General features: G+C 45.0%; 4 protein-coding genes across 5 annotated transcripts; 2 read left to right on the forward strand and 2 right to left on the reverse strand.

The window, feature by feature from the left end:
• The first annotated feature begins 153 nt into the window (after window positions 1-153).
• LOC6525379 (ATP-dependent RNA helicase dbp2) lies at window positions 154-9,635 on the forward strand. Of its 2 annotated transcripts, XM_039377412.1 has the most exons (5): window positions 154-666; window positions 1,147-2,674; window positions 2,984-4,833; window positions 4,898-4,949; window positions 5,110-9,635. In XM_039377412.1, the coding sequence occupies exons 2-3, from the start codon at window positions 1,160-1,162 to the stop codon at window positions 4,355-4,357; spliced, it is 2,889 nt and encodes a 962-aa protein (XP_039233346.1). In that variant the 5' UTR covers window positions 154-666; window positions 1,147-1,159; the 3' UTR covers window positions 4,358-4,833; window positions 4,898-4,949; window positions 5,110-9,635. The 2 variants fall into 2 exon arrangements, with proteins under 2 accessions (XP_039233346.1, XP_002101215.1); XM_002101179.3 differs by having other exon boundaries at window positions 4,898-9,635.
• A 432-nt stretch (window positions 9,636-10,067) lies between these two features.
• Window positions 10,068-11,382, reverse strand: LOC6525380 (synaptobrevin homolog YKT6). Its single transcript, XM_002101180.4, has 2 exons — window positions 11,016-11,382; window positions 10,068-10,928 (listed from the first exon to the last, which is right to left on the reverse strand). The coding sequence occupies exons 1-2, from the start codon at window positions 11,138-11,140 to the stop codon at window positions 10,454-10,456; spliced, it is 600 nt and encodes a 199-aa protein (XP_002101216.1). The 5' UTR covers window positions 11,141-11,382; the 3' UTR covers window positions 10,068-10,453.
• Window positions 11,383-11,451: 69 nt separating this feature from the next.
• Window positions 11,452-13,352, forward strand: LOC6525381 (protein hold'em). The gene is made up of 3 exons (XM_002101181.4): window positions 11,452-12,602; window positions 12,665-12,821; window positions 12,888-13,352. Exons 1-3 carry the CDS (start codon window positions 11,687-11,689, stop codon window positions 13,273-13,275), a joined length of 1,461 nt encoding a protein of 486 aa, XP_002101217.2. The 5' UTR covers window positions 11,452-11,686; the 3' UTR covers window positions 13,276-13,352.
• Window positions 13,313-19,830, reverse strand: LOC6525382 (sorting nexin-25). Its single transcript, XM_002101182.3, has 11 exons — window positions 18,884-19,830; window positions 18,666-18,805; window positions 18,419-18,515; window positions 18,020-18,331; window positions 17,355-17,527; window positions 16,892-17,298; window positions 16,093-16,830; window positions 15,852-16,031; window positions 15,652-15,789; window positions 14,903-15,586; window positions 13,313-14,842 (listed from the first exon to the last, which is right to left on the reverse strand). The coding sequence occupies exons 1-11, from the start codon at window positions 18,997-18,999 to the stop codon at window positions 14,474-14,476; spliced, it is 3,354 nt and encodes a 1,117-aa protein (XP_002101218.1). The 5' UTR covers window positions 19,000-19,830; the 3' UTR covers window positions 13,313-14,473.
• Between the last annotated feature and the right edge of the window lie 277 nt (window positions 19,831-20,107).

Raw genomic sequence — 20,107 nt, forward strand, 5'->3', positions numbered from 1 at the left:
TTTTTTAAATACTCAAATATTTTGGTAGAAAGCTACATGTTTTTTAATTTTAGGTTTTAACGGTAAAATAAATGCAGTAAAATATAAATAAAAATAATCGATAGGTTCACAAGGAACTATCGATGCCAAAATATATTGAACGTATCGCATTACCATCGACTTTTGTTCCAGCTCTATAGTTCACATGCAACTTACTGCTGAGCGCGTTTTTTTTTGTTGTAAAAATCTAAAGTACAAGAATTAGATTTAGTTAACTCGCTCCTAGTGTTTAAACAAGTACACCTTTAGTTAGCTTTACGGTTACTTTCCCGTGGCGAAGGAATAATTGCAAAATAATTACCATTAGCTCTCGGCAAAAGTTGAGCGAAGCAAAAAGAGAAGTTTGCAAGAAGAGGCGTGTGAGCGTGACGAAGAGAGCGAGAGAGCGCAGAATATCGAATCGAACGGAACAGGGCGAGGAAAGGGAACGTGAACGAAACGGATCGAAAAAATCGAAGAGACTTGGACAACCGAAGAAAACCCCACATCCAAAACACAAAAACCCGGTTGCCTGGGGAGCAAATGTCAAATTGCTGCGCATAAATACATTAATTTGAAGCTCCCCGCACAAGTGAGGCTCATCCAAAATTTCACACACAGGCAGCAGTTGTCGCAACAGGAAAAAAGGTGAGTACGTGTGTGTAAGGCGTGAAAATGCAGTGCATTTTTTAGAGTGTTTTTCCAAATGTGAGCGTGCTCTCGCTTCTTCCCTTTGCGGTGCACTCTACTTGTCCCTCTCTCGCGCCTGCTTTCGCTCTCCCGCTATCACTCTTCCTATCCCTTCCTCTTCGCGTCTCGTGTGCATTTGGCGATGCTGTATTGATTTTTTTCGGTGGTGGCTAGTGGGTGGGTGATGGAACCGCACTCCCCCTTTTCATCATTCCGTAACTAAGTCCCACCCCTCGGCCCCCTGTTTCCGAAGCAAGCCCCTGCCCTAAAAGTCAAACGCGTTTCGTTTCTCTATTTATATTTACACTACCGAGCGGCAACATTACGAGAGCGAGAGAGAGAGCGCTCTTAACAGTTATAAAAGTGCAAAGTCTTTGTGGTGGTGTGTGCGAGGTATCTCCATGCTATTTCGCTGATCTTTTGTTCATTTCTCGACAGGATTCAGCACACGATGTACGCCGGAGCATATGCACCCAACGCCGGCGGCGTTCAACAGCACACGGGCGGCGGTTACTATGGCAATGGTGCCGCTGCAGGAGGTGGCGGCAATGGTGCCCCACGCCACGAGCGTCCCTACTATCCGCGCAGCAATTTCGCCGGCGCCGCCGGTGGAGCTGCCATCAATGGAGCAGCCACTGCCGCTGGTAGCATGCACTTTGGCCAGCCTTATGGCGTGATGACCTATGGCATCCAGAATGGTCTGGGAATGGGAGCCGCCGGCTCTGGTGCCGGTAATCCTTATCGCCAGCAAAACGGTGTTGCCTTCGCCGGTAATGGCCTCGGAGGAGGCGCCGGCGGTGGTGGCGGTGCCGGATCCAGTGGAGCTGGCGGCTATGGAGGACCGCGTGGCAAAAATCCAAACTACGCACAGCGCTATCAGAAGCCGCACAACGGCGGCGGAGGTGGCGGTGGCTACCAAAGCAATAACTACAATGCTGCCGCCTTAGGCATGCTTTCCAAAGAGGAACGCGCCGAGATCCAACGCGAAAAGGCCAAGAATCCCGGCCGCAATCTAGTGAAACCCAAGTGGGAGAATCTTGAGCCCTTCCACAAGGATTTCTACAACATTCATCCGAATACACTGGCCAAATCAGAGCAGCAGGTGGCCGACATACGCCGCGAACTGGAAATCACAGTGTCTGGTAACGAACTACCGCACCCGGTGGTCAGTTTTGAGGAGAGCTCACTGCCCGCTCACGTCATTGAAGAGATGAAGCGCCAGGGATTCACCAAGCCCACTGCTATCCAGTCGCAGGGCTGGCCCATCGCCTTAAGTGGCCGCGATTTGGTTGGCATTGCCCAGACCGGTTCCGGCAAGACGCTGGCATACATGCTGCCGGCCATCGTACACATTGGCAATCAGCCACCCATATTACGCGGTGAAGGACCCATTGCACTGGTGCTGGCGCCCACCCGGGAGCTGGCCCAGCAGATCCAATCGGTGGTGCGAGACTATGGACATCTGTGCAAGCCCGAGATCCGTCACACTTGCATCTTTGGCGGCTCATCGAAAGTGCCGCAGGCACGCGATCTTGACCGCGGCGTCGAAGTAATCATCGCCACACCGGGACGACTGATTGATTTCCTTGAGAATCGCAACACCAACTTGCAGAGATGCACTTATCTAGTGCTGGACGAAGCCGATCGCATGCTGGACATGGGCTTCGAGCCGCAGATCCGTAAGATCATTGAGCAAATTCGTCCCGATCGCCAAGTCGTAATGTGGTCCGCCACCTGGCCAAAGGAGGTGCAGGCCCTAGCCGGTGACTTTTTAAACGATTATATCCAAATTAACATTGGCTCCATGAACCTATCGGCCAACCACAACATCCGCCAGATTGTCGAGATCTGCACCGAAATGGAGAAACCGCAGCGCTTGGTGCGCTTACTCAATGAGATCGCTCCCACCAAGAATTCGGCCAACAATGGCAACAAGATCATCATCTTTGTGGAGACCAAGATCAAGGTGAGTTCGAATTTCTTATTGGCTTAACGAATTCGAAATAGCTTTTGTTCTTCTTTCGGATTACCTTGAAGCAATGTCATCAGACATTGACGCACTTCATTCGTACTGTTTATTTGCAAATATCATTTGTTCTTTCGCCTCTGTTCGGTTTACTTCCAAGTAATGTCATCAGATATTAACGTATTCTTTGTTTATTACAATTGCAAAAATCCGAATAGAGCCGTCTAGATATCTAGCCATTAAGTAATGTTTATGTGAAATTGGAAACATACCTCACTAATGTTCTACCTCTTTCTTACCCCTATCCAGGTGGAGGACATCTTGCAGATCATCCGTACCGAAGGTTACACCGCCACCTCAATTCACGGCGACAAGACACAGAATGAGCGTGATTCAGTGCTAAAGGATTTCCGCAACGGCAAGTCCAACATTCTGATTGCCACCGATGTGGCCTCGCGCGGTCTTGATGTGGAGGATCTGCAGTACGTGATTAACTATGATTACCCCAACTCATCGGAGAATTACGTGCACCGCATCGGGCGCACTGGCCGATGCCAGCAGCTGGGAACTGCCTACACCTTTTTCACGCCCGACAATGCCAAGCAGGCGCGTGAACTGATCTCTGTGCTTGAAGAGGCTGGCCAGACGCCGTCGCAGGCGCTTTTGGACTTGGCTCGTTCGATGCCAAGCTCGGGCGGCTATCGTGGCAACAAGCGCTGGAACAACAACGGTGGCGGCGATCGCAACACTGGCGGTCACAACGGCGTCTATCAGCAGCGCAATAGCAATCCGCTGAATTACCAGGCCGGTAACAACTATAACAACAATCGCAGCGGCCCCTTAACTGGCGGTAGCTACCAGCAGTATGCCGCTGGCGGCAATAGCTATCAACAGAATGGTGGTGGTGGCGGCGGCGGCGGTAATTGGAACCGCATGAATCAAATGGGACAGGATGGCGGAGCTGGACAGCAGCAGCGAAATGGCAACACCTATCGCCCGAGGGCTCCCTTCAACAATGGCGGACCACGTGCCATTATGGGCCATCAGGGTGGCGCCGGCGGAGCAGGCGGCGTGGGCGGAGGAGGTGGCGTAGGCGGTGGCCCACAGCCGCACATGGCGCCCCAGCAGGGCGGTCAGTATATGCCACAGGCGTATCGCGGACGTGGCCAGTTTGTGCCGCAGGGAGCTGGTGCCGGTGGCATGCCGCCACGATTCCAGCAGTATCCCAAGCGGGAGTATCAGCAACAAGGAGTGGCCCACTACGGCCAGCAGGCCGTTCAGCATCAGCAGCAACAACAACAGCAGCAGGTGCAGCAGGCAGGCCAGCAGACCAAGCCGCCCAAGGATGATGGCAACAAGTATGCACCACCGCCACCGGCTGCGGTGACCACCTCGCTGGTCCATTACACGCCAGCCAATTCGCCACCGATTGCGGCCGTAGCTGCTGCCGCTGCAGCAGCCGCCGGACGAGCAGCAGCTGTGGCTCCGGCTCCCGGTGCCGCCTACATGTACGATGCGGCCGGCGTTCTGACCACCGCCGCTGCGCCGGGCACCAATCCATATGCCAACCAGTTCAGCATGCCGGCCACCTACTATGCCGCCCAGCATCACCAGTTCGCCCCAGCCGTGGCAGGACCCGGACCAGGACCCGGCCAGGCCATCGAGCAGGCGGGACACCAATAGGTTATTGCGCTCACGGGAGGAAATGGTATGGAAATGGACGTAGAAGTGGAAGTGGATCGTGGAGAGCTACAACAACAACAGCTTTAGTAAAATCAACAACAATGCTAGCAACAACAACTTTAACAACTATACCAACACCAACACCGACGACATGGACAAAGAAATCAACAATTATTCGACCACACTCGTGAAATCCAAATGCATATGATGATAAATGAAAGAAAGGATATAATTTTGCCAAACATATAAGAGCATATAATAGCTGCTCTTTAAATTCTGAGCGAAAATCATTGCCTTTTTTGTTTCTATATTTCTCAACACCCCCAGCTTACTACTATTATTAGTACTTTTGTGTTCTCTTTTGCTTATTTAAGCATTCGCAGTTTGTGTTTGCGATACAATTTGACATCTACCCCCCCGACCTTTCATTCGTTACTGTTCTCTGGACAAACAGCCCAAGCCATCAATAACCAGGGGTAAGTTTGTGCTATTTTATGTGTAAAGTAACTAATTTTTAATGCATTTTTATTTCCCACACAGCCAACGCTTGGATCGTCGGCCTCGAAACCCTTTTATGTTTTCCAAACACAAGGTAAAACGAAACAAATATCAAGAACACCTCGAAAGGGAATGATTATTGTAGTTTTTAAGCTTTTCCACACAAAAGAAACACACACACACCCCGACAGTTGCATGTTCTTCGAATGTTTAAAAGAATTAAGTAAGTTATTTTTATTATTCTTTTTCGCCAGGCAAAATCGAGTATACTCAGCGTTTTATAGCCATTCAGTTGGTTGATCAACGTTCATACATTTATATGTTATACCTAAAAAAAAACAAAACAAGAAAGGATCTAGAGACAGACACTGTTAATTAAGTGATATTTGTAAATTCGTGTGTATCAATCTTTACACAAAGCCAAGAACACAAGCACGCAACCAAAAAACAAAAATATTGAATTCGAAAATTGTCAAAAACAAAGTAAGGGATTGAAACAAAAAAAAAACCCTTTTCACTAACTTGGTTGGTATGAAATGAACGGTTTGCTTACAATAACACATTTAAATACATGTTTAATTATTTTATAGACATATATATACATTATCCGAGCGAAATTTGCAACAAACAATTACAACAAAGGGAAAACTGACTAAATTCTACACAAATTCCATTTAAGAAAACGCAGCTAACGGTTGAGATATATAATGTACACCTATGTTTTGGCCAAATCCAAAATAGGCGAAAAGGGAAATGGGCAGCGCTGCTTTGGTAGGAAGTATGTTAAAGAAAAACTAACAAACTAAAACAAGTTACAATCGATAATAATAAAACAATTATAAAGCAATGGGAGAACACGAACACAGCCACATAGAACCCACACAAGCACACGCATTCACACACACACACCCACACTGACATAAAAGCACTCAACACACACACACACCCACAAACACCACAAGGACAAGCAAATTTACAGTTATCATTTAATTTCCCATTTTGATACATATATGTGTGTATTCTATATATGCTATATATATATTTACATGTATGTGTAGATTCGAGCTTGATTTTCAATGGAGATTAAAACAAAAACTCATTTTGTTGAACATTTATAGAATTCGATAATAATCCCCTAACACAACATTCGCATAAATTAACGAGGTTTTTTCAAAAGTTCTATGCAAATACTTGAAAATACAAAAAGAAAAATTCAATTACAATTTTCAATTATTCAAAGACCAAAGAACAGAAGCAGTTGAAAATAAGAAGATAGAAAGCGAAGAAAAAAGAAAAGACGCCACATTCATCCATAAAAACAAGTAAAGCGAACACGAAACAAGAGGAAAAGAAGGAGGAACACAAAACAAGGTTAGAAGATCGAATAATGCCAAGCAATGCCACACGAAAATAATGATAATAATAATACAGCAAACATAATGCATACTTCTGACTATTCCAAAAAGCTCATTTTTTTCGTATCCCCATATCTTTATTTGTTATTTGATTTGAAAATCGCTTCGATTTGTATCATTAATTTTCCTCTTCCGAATACTTTTGGCCAGAGTTCAGGATGAGTAAATAAGTAGTAGTAACATTAATTGGCAGCTCCAGTCATATAGTTAGCAGTAATATATCCAAATATCGTCTGTTCAAGCAGTTGTCCATGTTGTTGCAAGCAGTGCGTTATCCTCGCCACGGGAAAGCAGTACAAAAAAGCCGAAAAATTTTTGGAAAACGTAACGGACACAAGGGAATATTCTACAGTCGAATTGTGTGAGAACAAGTACACAAGGAAAATAGATGAAAATCATGTAAATTATATTATAAATATATTTGTTAGCCTAGCCGATCGGGGGGTGTGAAAGGAACATTTCTATTCATTTTTTTTTATTAGTTCTCTACGTATACGGTTTCTTTTTAGCAAATAAAAAAAATCGGGAAAAACATGAGGGAATATTTATATAGGGTGTATCGTCAACACAAGGATCTCTTTTTTAAAGCAAAACGGACGGGAGACTCGAATTCTTCTATATACATACATAGACCTATAATTCATAGAGAATTTCACTTTTATTTCATTTCATTTTTGGTTTCCTTGGGGTTAGTCGACTTCCATACATTTTGAAAATCATTGGAGAGACGGGTTTCAAAACCTACAACTAGATGTTTTATTTTCTTATATACTCTAGGCGTATACGCAAAGTTACCAAGTGAATTAACGTTTTTATTTTTATAATTTCATACTTCTTTATTATAATTTCGATGCAACCGAATTGTGATGATGTGATAGACTTATATAAACAAACGAAAATACAAAAATACTAATTAATAACCAATTTAAATGAAGTAATCGCAGTGCCCCCAAAAAGGCCAGGCCAAAAACACTGAAACTGAAACTGAAGCAGAGGCAGCTGAAACTGAAGCTGAATCTGAATCGAAATCAGTAACTGAATCAGAAGAGAAATATGAATATATGTTATGTATTTGTATTATTGTCGTTGTCGTTGTCGCTCATAGACAATGTCTGATGGCTACAATATAATGTATTATGGATGACTTGAGGCATACATTCTTTTTTTGAAGAAATAAAACTATAGAGCGCGATATTTGTATTGTATTTATCTATAAGTTGTTGTGTACACACTGCGAAAAGAAACAAACAAACCAAACAACAAACTAAAAAAAAAAGCAAAAAAAACAATGGAACACACAAAATCAAAAGAAAACAAAAAAAAAGAGCAAAAGAAGTTGAAACTGATAAAATTTAAGAGTAACTGAAACCGAAAGCACCCAAAAACAGAAGGGGAAAGCGGAGAATTCGTTGTTCCCTTCGCACTTTTGAGGCAAGTCCTTCGTTTAAGTCCTGATCGATCGCTCTATCTCTGTCTCCATCCCTAACTCTCTCAGACCCCCCGCCCCGCCCCCTTATACGATATATTTCTCGCTCGCAGTCTCTTCTTGAAACGATAGATTTAAAACGATAGAAATTCGCATATACATATATTTTTGAAAGTATAGAATTGCAACTTTTGAAAAAATGCAACCAAAAATAAAGACGAAAGACTAAAGCCAAAAACAAAATGAATTCAATTGTTTGAAGCAAGAACAAGAGAATAACGGAGAAAGTGCAACGAAGTGCCGTTATTTCGATAGTTTGTATAGTTATTTTTGTTTTTTTTTGTAATACTTATTTTCTGTTTCGTTTACTTAGAGAACTTAAAATCGTTTACACACACATACACACCCACACACACAAATACGCGTTTTTGATTTAGTTTTCGTTTTTGCGTTTGTTTAACTTTTTTATTTGTTTTGTTTTAAGCTTTTTCGTTGGTAAACCAAAATATGTATATATGTGTATGTATGGGCATACATGTATCAATGTCGATGAAGTCGATAAAGTGAATGCATTTACCGTTACAGTGCGATGCGCACAAGTGCCAAAAATGCAGCAAAAACACCCGCACACACCCACGCACTCGGACACACACACACACATACACTCACACGACAACAATTAAACAAAGACACGTACACGCCAACAACCACACACACAAGTTTCTTATAGATGATACAAAACACAAACGAAAACATTACATGTGCACAGTGGGAACATCCTGTGCGACCCACTGTGCACGCAAAGCCTACAAAACAAGCATACTTTTAAGCGCCAAAGTTAGGAGCGTCTTTTGAGGGTTCTAAAAACAAAATAAGAAAACCATTAAACACCAGACTTGTTGGGCAATTAACATTTAACTGCTGGATGTAGGCTAAATTTTTGCCATCGGCAGACGGAACTAACTTTAAAATAATAAAAATAATACAAGTTGAAACCAAAACCCATTGTGATAACAGCTGCGTAAACGAAACACGTTAGAACCTTACTTGTACGTATTTCGATTGCAATTCGATAAAACGGGGATCCCCCACTAAGTCCTAAATAATACAAATTCAATCAAAAGCAAGCAAGCCAACAATTTATCCAAACTAGTTTTTAAACGAATACAAAACAACTCACCCAGCCGCACACACACACACACGTATTTTTACTGATTTGAAAAGAAGAAGAACTATTCTTGATTTTCATTTGTTGTGTTGACCAATGCAAATTTTAGCGACAAATTAAGAAAAGAAGAAAATACACATACCAGAAAACAAAAAAAAAAGAAACAAACACAAATGCAAATTCTTAGCCATTTCGAAGGAGCGTGCATTTAGAATATTACATCAACTAATATTTACACTTGCATATATTCAAAGCAAACCATTTGAATAAATTCTAAATATTTACTATAGATCACTAACACAAAATGATGCATACAATGTTGATGCAAATCCATAAACGAGAAGCCAAGCAAACGCGTTTGAATGAATGTTTGCAGCTTAAGCTAAGTTAGCACACACAATATATTATATTAATTATAACGAAACGATATAGGTATGCAATATAATGCATATATTTATAATGCACCGCCTCCCCCTTTTTCCCGTCGTCGCAAAACCCAAGAAAGTTGCGTCGGAAAAAGGGGCGATAACTAAATTGTAATCAATTTACCTATCTTATACTAGATTATACGAACCCATAAACACAACCCCGTCCTCATTTAGAAATCGGACAGCAAACCTTCCCCTTGGTCCCGCATCCCAAAATGTTAAACACGAAAACGTCAAAAAAAAAAAGAAACGCATAAATATGAAATATGTAACGGAAATCTTTACAAAAAGCGAAATAGGTATCTTCTATATAATAAATAAACGCCAACAAAAATCACTTAAATTGATTTCGATTTTGTGGGAGGTTTTGGGGTGTGAACTCTTTTGGAATTTGAACATGAGATAAAATTCAAGTGGTATGTATTAAAAAAAGAAATAATGAATATTTTCAGAACGTGAACTTAAAAACAAAAAAGTTATTACATTTTGCCAAAACTGACAAAGATAAGGTTTGTAAGCAATAAAAACAAGCACGGTTCCAATCACATTTCCCATAATACTTCTTTATTGAAACGCCCACACATTCCGACCGCCAGTTGCCCGGATCCGAAGTGCGACTGCATGTGTATATGTAGGGTGCAGCCTCCCGATCCGATAGCTATAGATCCGCCGGGGAGGCGATAAGAAAGCCCACAACATCAATAGCTGGCTAGCGAAGAGTCAATTTCGGACCTCCGTAACAGATAAGAGATAAGAGAACACTATGTTAAGCACATGGTTTAAGATCGTAATCTGTATTGGTAGTAATTAACATTTAGATATCCAAAGCGTAGACATATACAGACAGGACTCAAAGATCCGCAGACAGGTAGACATTGGGTTAGCGGACTATCATAACTGGCAACTGGCCTTCCTATTCATACAGTATAGTATATATGTATATATTATATAAAATTAACTAATTCATTTATAAAAAGCAATCATCAAAACCCAAAGTCGCACCGCTCCCTACGAGTTTTGTTTGGTTGTAGTTTGTTGGTGTTATCGTGTTATCCATAATCCTTTGTGTTGTCTTTGATTTGCATTATCTGGTGTTTCCTGTTGTGGTTGCTGCTCGAGAGGATTAGAGTGTGGTGGGGGAATGAGATGTGCAGCTGGCGCCTAGGTGAAGCTGCAGCAGGAGTTAGTCTTTTTCGCCGTCTTGTAGAACGCCTTGCTTTGCAGCGACAATTTCTCCGACTTGCTAACCATGTCGTCCAGCTTCTCGCCTCGCTCCAGCACCGCCTCGATGGTGTTCTTCAGAATGATCTTCGTCTCGTCCAGGTCGTTTTGCATTTTCGTCAGCGGATCTGCTTCGACGGGATTTTGATAGCGTGCTAAAAACGCTGGCAGCAAGTCAAATGAGATGGTGGCCTCCGTGCCATTGGGCCACTGATCAGCCGACACCTTGGCCGTGAAGTCATCGAGAATCTTTGTGATGAGCGTGTGCGCCACGCGATGCGGATACTCATGATCGGCGATCAGGACACCGGCCAAATTGTCCGCTCGCACATAGACATGACACATGTAGGCATCCTGCTTCACCGATTGCCGGAGGGCCGGCTGTGTGCGCTCCACAATTGTCTTCGAAGCGAAACTGCAAGTGGAGACGGTGTAGGGGGGTGTTCGTCATTGATGACTCTTTGAGCCTGCGCCGTTTGGTGGCATCCACATGCATACTCACGTCATGAACTCGTTGACGGTGCCACGTTGGAAAAAGGAGAAGGACTGCAGGTCCGAGGCGGTCTTTAGCAGACGCGCCTCGCTGGCGCCCTTGTGAAAGATGCTCAACGCGAACAACTTGACCATTTTGAGTGGCTGTGGGCTGCCAAGAGTGGGTCTGCGGGTCGCGGCTTGCTCGACTGTTGCTCCTCCGGTCGAATGCTCCTAGGGCACTGCGCTGCACGCTTGTCCTGGCTAATCTTGCTTTGCTTTGGCGGGTGGGTTGCAGTTTAAGCGCACTGGCATTCGTGGAAAAGTGCGACAAGTGAGTTTGTTTAACGCAGTAAATCTGTGCCGTTCCTTTAGTTTGTGTGTGTGTGTGTGCGTTTGCACATATGCGTAGTGTGTGTCAGCTTATTGGCGATGGTACGGCTGGAATTCCGATGACTGCCGATTACTATCGATTGTTAAGGGTACAATTAATAAGTATAACTTTCAGTAAATGTTAACGGTTTTTTTTATTAATTAAATTTGGCAACAATACGTACTCGCTAAAAATGGTCGCTATTTGTGTGCGCGATTGTGGTGTGCCATCACTGCGAACTTCGATAACTACTAATCGGCGCTAACGGCAATGTAACGGTTTTCTGCAAAACTAAACGCAAACTTTTCGAGATTTCATTAATCATTTTCATGGCAAAGCGTATAAAATTCCAACGATTGGCGGAGATGCGGCCCACAATGACCCGTTTCTCCACCGTGGCTCTAATTGTGTCCAAATCCTCGCCGAACATCTTCTACGACAAGTTGAGTGGCACCGAACGCGGGGTCCTCACCTTGACAATCCGAGATTCCCCCAATCACTTGACCAATTGCAAGTGCTGGGGCCAGCGGGCCTGTGTGGATGAGTACGTGACCATGCTGCAGATCGGCCATGTGGTGGACATTGTCGGCGCCAAAGTGATGTCCATTCCGGCGACTCCTCCGGGAGAACAGCGTTATCAGCCCCAAGCAACGGTCTCCTGCGCCTTGGTGGTAAACGAAGGATCTGGCTATGTGATGCACCACAACAACGACGACTCTGACCACATAACAATCCTGCAACAGTTACTGCAGCGACCCATAAAGCCACTTGGAGCGGTTCTTAAGTTGGCAGATGTGCGTTCCGGCCTGGAATCTCCCGATAAGATAATCACCACCAATGTCGATCTACTGGTGGTCGTGGCTGCAGTGCGGCCAGTGCGTCAGATTAAGCGAAAGCTGCAGGCGCCACTCTGTGAGTTCCAGGAGCTGTTGCACTGCCTGGAGGTAATTGTGATCGATGCCAGCTATCCGGAGGGCATGCTGCTCTCCGTTTGGCAAGCCGACTGGATACGACGTGCCCAACACTGGCAGCCACTTCGCACTGTCCTGCATTTGGTCGATGTGCGTGTTTCCTACTCAAACTTTCATCGTTGTCCCGTGCTTTCCCATTCAAATTGTACGCTTATTTGCGAAAATCCCGAGGTGGCTGGAGAGGATTGCCGCCTTTTGCTAGCCTTCGCCGCCACTGTGCCTTTAAGAAGTTTTAGTGGCTGTGGCCAGGCAGAGCTGGACAACTTGCCTGCAGGTGAGTGAAGGTTAATGATTCGGGCCTAGTATTAACTTGAATTTTTTCTATCCTACTTTTAGTTGCCAGCATTCAGACGCAGATGACGGTTAAGCAGATATATTCCCGCGCCGAGGGCGAACTGCGCGATCCGTCCATGCATCAGTTTACAGCAGTGCTGTATGCCATGGTCACCAAGTTCGACTTGGATGGATTGACCTCCCACATCAGCAGGAAGTGGTAAGTGTTATACAACCCCATCCCGCATCCCACTACTATTTTAGTACACACTCTTACTTTTTTCAGCACTGCCTGCCAACGACTTATACCACGGAACCTGGAAGATTGCGCCTCGGACGCCTGTCAAATGGATTTCTCGCTGGCCAATGATGAACCCAGATATATTAGCTACTTCAATATCAACATCCATTTGTCCGACCAAACCGGCACTCTCGTCGAAGCTCGGTTAGCTGGACAGCCGGCAGAACGGATCCTGGGACTTCGGGCGGAGGACTTCGACCGACTGGCGGAGCGCGAGAAAAGCGAGCTTAAGTGGCGCTTTTTACTGAAATACTTCGAGCTGAGATTGATGATCAAAAAGCCCGTGGATGTGCGCAATAATCTCGTCGTTGTGGTTGTCGACATGCAAGCCATTCCTCTGGAAAAACTTGTCGCAAAGATGGCCGTTTTCTAAATGTAATTTGATGCCCATTGAAATACTGCTTAAGATCTACATAAATAGCGATCTTTATTTCGCATTTTCACATAAAAGTGTACAACTGCAATACATAAATAGATTGAAAGCGCCTCGAATCTCTGAATGTGGGTCCTAAGTGGGATACGTTTGGCTCATTGGAATGGATCGTCTAAGTGCCATTTTGCCTAGTGCTACAGAAGGTGCCGGTGTCATCGGTTGGTGGTGGTGGTTATGGGTGACAGTTTTGGGACATTTTTGAATGCTCTAATTTAACATGGTATCAAAATGCAGTGGGATAACCACAAATGCTTTAAAGTCCCGACTTGCGACTGATTTTTTGTTATCAAACGTTCTGTTATGAAGACAGCCTCAACCAACGCTTAGTCATTAAGATTATTTGATACCATTACCATAGCATCCAATTATATGTGAAATTCAATTTTGGTCAGTTAGGAAATTTCAAATACAATTTTTAATTGATGGATATCGGTGTGCAACAATCAAATAAACTATGTAAATACAAATTCGACAAGGAATACAGATTTGTGTCAATAAGAAATCACCAAGTAAAATAAAAATAATTTGTTAAGCTAATTAGTGACCTCTAGAGCCGCCTTATGGCCATGGAACGCACTGTTTAAGACGCCCATGGGTTTGCCTCAAAGTAATCTCACCTGTTTTGTGTTACTATCATATTTTTGTGGGGCAGATGGATCTACAAGTTGGAGCGGATTGGCAATCACAAGCACCGAATCACCGCCAGCTGCAGAAGCAACTTTGTGGCTGAATATCTGCTACTGAACTATAGTTATAATCAATTCAAACTGAGTGTCACATTTTACTATACGAGTATATAAACAACAATTTGGTACAACGCTTAATACTGACCTATGTACAGACATATACACATAACAAACAAATCTGGCTACAGGAAGTGATGGACAAACGAATTAACAAGGACTGAATTTTAAGTCTGCATTTGTACAGGGAATGATACTGGTAACTACTGAGTTGTGTTGTGTTCTACATAACTATTCTTTGTAATCCTCTTCTCCGGCTAAATCAACAATATCCACCGTTCAGAGAGAGGGAGAGCATTAAACATCGAACATAAAATCAAACAAAACATAACATAAATTAAAAAAAAAAGGCGTTTAAGTTAAAGTAAAATCTAAAACGTAATGGGCCATCTTCACTACTTCGAGCTGCCCGTCTGCGAAGAATGGTGGTGCTGCTGCTGGTGGTGGTGAGATGCGTGGTGGTAGTGCGATTGGTGGTGCGATGCGGCACCAACACCGGCGGTGCCACTACCTCCAGCTGAAGATCCGCTGGCCGTCGAGGATCCCTGATGGTTCTGGTGACCACCCGTGGACGCGCCGTGACCGCCACCACTATGATTAAGCGAGGGCAGCGATGCTGATGCCGTGGCTGCCACCAGTGCCGCTGCAGCGGATGCAGCCGCCGCTCCAGCAGTGGCCGTATTCAACTTGGTTCCATTGGCGTTGTTGACACGCAGTTGGCGGATTTCAGGAAAGAACTCAATCATAAGTATCTCCAGCAGCTCCTGTAGATAACATAAGCAAATTAAATATTTGGCTATATTAATAATGAAACCACTACTCACGTAGAATAGCTGCTTGTTATAGGCGGGATTCTGCAGGGCATCGAATACCTTAAGGACACCCCGTTTGGCAGCCTGTGCACCGACCAGATTGCACAGTACCTCCGGTATGTGGTCGGTGAGCAGCGCCTTGGCCGCCGTGGTGGTCATTTCGCGCATATCCTCGGATCGTGTCGGATAGGCGGAGGCAAGGACGCCGCCTGGCCAAAATGACTTGAGGATGGCCGAAAAGTAGTTGTGCAGCATAGACTCCTCAAAGAGGTAGGCCACCGATTCTCGGATCTGTCGGTTGATCGTACGGCCGTATGTGATCTGCACAAACGAGATGAGACTCTTACGCAACCACTTGAAAACCCCGCCCATGTCGAAGATTTCGCCCATTAGAGCGTACATCGGTTCTGCTATCGAATCCTTGCTGTCAAGATCTGCAGCTAGCAGCTTAGCCTCACCGCCGGACTCGCCGTCCAGATAGGTGGATATATCCTCATCATCGCGCTGCAGTCCCCAAAAGGGATCGGTTGCTTTGCTGGCCTCGTGTGCTTTTCCAGCATCGCTGCGGAATAGCGTAGATAGCGAGAATTTGGACTTCTTTGGCGAGGGTAGCGATTGCTTTAGGTGGTCTGAACTTGGGCTAAGAAACGTGTAGATGGCCTCGCTGCCATTCAGATGATCGTCCTCCAGGATAAACTAAGTGGCCAAAGAGTATTGCATTAGAAACATCTCTTTGGTGTGGACAAAAAGATTGAACTCACGTTCAAGAACTTCTGAATCTGTGCCTTGGCCTTCTCCTGACCGTGTCGATCTGTTTTCAGAAAGAAGAACTTAAAGTTCGTGGGCAGATCGATGGCCTTCAGGTTGGAGCTCACGTGCCTCAGTTTCCGTTGCAGCTCCTGCAGCACAAAACCAAATCGTTAGTAAGGGAGAACTATAGAATCTTAAAGGAAATACACACATGCACTTGATTTAGGGAGCGCATTACTACCCAACCACTGGAAATGCCCGACGGTCGCTTGCGTAGATTGGCATGGCCGCTGTCACCGTTTTTGGATGAAGTCGGTTGTACTGGCGCATTGATATCCTCGTCCACATGCACCAAGATCATGAACTGCAACGACTCTTTCTCATCGGAGACCTAAACAATGCAAGGCAAGTTGAAAACTACGAATAAAACCGAGCAGTGGTTGAGCACTGACCTCTACACTTTGGATGGTGGCCTTCCACTTGCCCAGATGCTCCGTCCAGGCGTCCGTGCGACGCAAATGCGCCTCTGTCTGGCGCTTCTCGCTCTTCAGCCACTCCATCTCCTTTTCGAGAATCGACAGCACCTTGGACTCCGGCTTCACCGAGTATTTGAGGGCGTCCAGCGCCTGGTTCTTTTTGTCAATGCGTTCCTGTATTTGTTCCAATTTTCGTCGGGCATAAGATGTGTGGGCGGCCACATCGATGGCACCACCAGCTCCGCCATTAAGTCCATCCGATGCGCCCGGTTGCTCGTCGGCCAGAGGCTCCTGGACATCGCCAATGTTATGACACATTAGCAGCGTGGGATCGGCAATTTCATTGGAGTCCAGCGCCTCCTTTAGCTGACGGTATTGATCGCTGAGCACAAATGGCGGATAGTACTTCTCCTCCAGCGTGCGTAGTACGTTGCGCTGGATGTCGTAGAAGATGTCCGGCTCGGCATCGCCCAGCAGAAACGTCTCGATCAGTTTGCGCTCGTGCTTGTCAATCTGGATCTCTGACTTTGGCACCCGGATGTAGGTGTAAAAGATCTCCGTGCCCAGCTGATGGCTGGCGGACTTGTGCGCGTGCTTGATCTCCTCCACGGCCAGGTAGAAACCAATCAGAGCGCTAGCCTTCAGCGGCTCCAGGAACAGGGTGAAGTAGCGCCGGCCCACGGCAGTGTTCAGGATCTCGACCAGTGTTAGGTCCTGCAAATAACATTTGGTATAATCAGTGTTGTGGGAATGGAGAATGCTGGATTTAAATTACAATATCACTGGAGTAGTTGCCGTTCCAGCCGAACTTGGCCAGATTCTTCTCGCACTCGCCCTTGGCCATTGTGAGTTGGCGGACATAGCGCTTCAGCCGAACGGCGGCTGTGAGCTCCGACTTCGAGAGCGAGTGATCCTCGTGATCCGGATCCAGGCCTTTGGCACGCTGCAGGTTCTGCATGGTGGTGGCATGCATCAGGTCGTTCACTATGCTCTTGCGGATGAGCGAGAGCTCCTCGAGGTTGCCCGAGTTGTTGATGATTTTGAGGAAATCCTCAAAGCTGGCTGCATACTCGTAGCTTCTCTTGCTCATGGCCGCCGCTGCCAAGCGAGTTTCAATGTTTTGTACCACCTTCTGGTTGATGTAGTCCGGTGCTGTCAGCATTTTGATCATCGGAAAGAAAACTACGCACAGATGAATGAGTAAAATGTATTGTTTAATATGCTGAATTGGTACTTACTTTTGAAGGAAAGAATCTCGCTAAGCAGCACCTTCAATGGCGGCAGGGAGTAACCGCGTGGCAGCAGGAGGATCACCATTATCTCGCATAGCTTACGCAGGAATTCCAACTCCTTCTCTTCGTCGGCGAGGTACGAGTTTGTACTAAAAACTGGCGGCGAGTTGGTTTCAGCTCTAGAAAGAGGAATGCAATTATATATTTATTCTGAAATCTGAATTGTAAAACAACAGAATGCAAAGTAATCCCAGCTGTTGCCTTCCAGCTTATTGATTACCAATTTAAAAATTTGTGATTGATGACTCTTCGCTGAAGCATATAAATTACAATTAATTGTGCGCACTGCATTTTTTCACGCAACGATAAAAAGACAGATTATTGAGGCACTCGCATTAGAGTCCAAAGGTATACAACAAAGAGTCGAAATGTATCTTATATTATTGTATCTTATTTTATCTAATCACAATCATTTTCCCTGGATTTCTTTGTTTTAGTCGCAATACGAAAAATGTTTTAGAAACAATACCACTCTGTTAAAAATTCATTATTTGCAAAGGTTTTTGACCTACTACTGTATATTTAAAGCGGAATTACTAATATGTTTATCTGCTTACAACAAATATCTTTTAGTGGATGCTAAGCTTTGTAGCTTAAAGCAGATGACTTACGCTCTGGCCTCAGCGATGCGAATCTTCTCCAGATGCACTGTCACCCGATTGACCATATCCACGGCTATGATCTTGGCGGCGTCCATTCGGAGGGCACGTTCGTGGATCTTCTGTATCGCGTTCCACAGATCCTCGCGCACCACATCGTTGATCAGCTTGGGCTTGGTGACCACGTAGCCCAGCCAGGGCAGCATAAAATCGCGCAGCACATATTCAATGATCTGCTGGAGCTGCAGATCCACTGTTTTGCCAAAAATCAAGGGCAGATTCGATGGATTCTTGATGGGCTTGGGCAGATCGAAGATGTTGCTTCTGCGGGTCAATGGAGATACATAAATAGCACACATATATATAGAACAGATATATATGTAGATATATGGAACAAAGTCCGTTACTCACTTGGTGGCATTGTAGAGCAATCGCGAGGGCACGCGACTTGGTGGCGTCGGCTCGTTGGTGGTGAATATATAATGGATATAGACGGTTCCCGCCACAGCTGTCGGCAAGATAAGGGCAATTAGATATTTGGCAATTTTAATTAGGCGCTCGTTCGGAACTGATTGCGCCCGATAAGGTGACTCATTCGCCATCATTCCATTCCATTTTCCATACGCAAAACGCCCTGGAATAAAAGCGGAAGACTTACCCGCAAAGACCAAGACCAGAGAATAGACCACGAAGGCGAAAAACAGAAAGAAGGTGGGATAATACCAGATGACGGCCAGCAATGTAAGCGTGATGCCCGAGACAATAATCCTCCAATTTAATTGCAATGCACGTAGTAGTCTGCAAGGGAATTCAGGGTTAGTTCATATCCCATATACTAATGTACATATTTCAACTTGGTTTTAACTCTGGACTTACCGGGTGGCCAGGAGCGTCAGGCGCTGCGTTGCCGTTACGGATGGCTCCGGTTCGATGGGAAACAGTGGCAAACGGCGATTCTCCATGGCGTCCACTGCGTGCTCCTCTGATTCCATCGGGCAATTGACTCCGCCGTTTCGGGACTTCCGAATCACTGCCTCCTCACCTTATTGCCTACTTGTCTTCTGAATATTTGATGAGTTTCGTACATTTTCGACCCGCTGACCATTAAAAATAGTTCTCAACAATTGCGTCAATTCCGCTTTGGTCTGGTGTCCACCACCTCCTCCTCCTTCTCTTGCTCCGTCACCGACGGCTTCTGCTCCTCCTCCTTCTCCGCCGCCTCCGCTCCCGTCAACGAATGAAAAACGAACACAAATATGGTATCGTACAGTGGTGTATTGTATCGGCTTTTGGAGAAGCACCGTCCGCCGTATATTGAATATATGGGCAGAGAGACAGCTGGCTGGGAATCGGGAATCGGAATCACAACTGTCGGCAATATGCGCTAAATCAATACTGGGCGACGCTGTGGATCCGCAACAAGTTGATTGGATTGGCCAGCTTTATCCGGAGCGGAGTTTTCATTCGAGACGACTCAATTTGACGCGACTCGTTTCGTTTCGTTTAGTTTCGTTTTGATTCGTTTCCGAGGAAAGGAAATCAAAACAAGCGACTCTGATTACTGATTACACACTCCTTCGATTCTGGTTGATGTGATATTATTGTTGTTGTTGTTGGGTGTTGTTGCTATATTGTTGCTGTTGCTGTCGCTGCTGCTGCGCAGTTGGGATCGGCCTGGCCCTGATAACACGTCACGTCATGAGTCCGTCCGCTTTAATCCATTTCACGCCCGGCTATCCACTATCTTTACTGTTATGTTTATAAATTTTGCCCTTTGCTTTGCTTCTTCGCCCTGCGCGAAATGTTGTATCTCTTTCGCTCACTCCCATCTCGCCGATTAGCCAAAGGGCACGCCTATCGATGACGGATCGATAGTTGTTGTCGTTATCGACACAGCCAATGTCAAATTCAAATTGGATTTCGAAAATCCTACATCCGAAAAACATAGAAAATCATAGTGGAAAATGAAAATCGATAGAGGTAAATAAATAAAAATTATATATATCTAAATAAGTTGATAGACAATGGGATTTCAATGGAAAATTATGAAACTGTAAACTTCATTGCCAATAGAATATATTATTGGCTTCTTATTGGACT

The sequence above is a fragment of the Drosophila yakuba genome, chromosome X (assembly GCF_016746365.2).
Source record: "Drosophila yakuba strain Tai18E2 chromosome X, Prin_Dyak_Tai18E2_2.1, whole genome shotgun sequence".
NCBI lineage: Eukaryota > Metazoa > Arthropoda > Insecta > Diptera > Drosophilidae > Drosophila > Drosophila yakuba.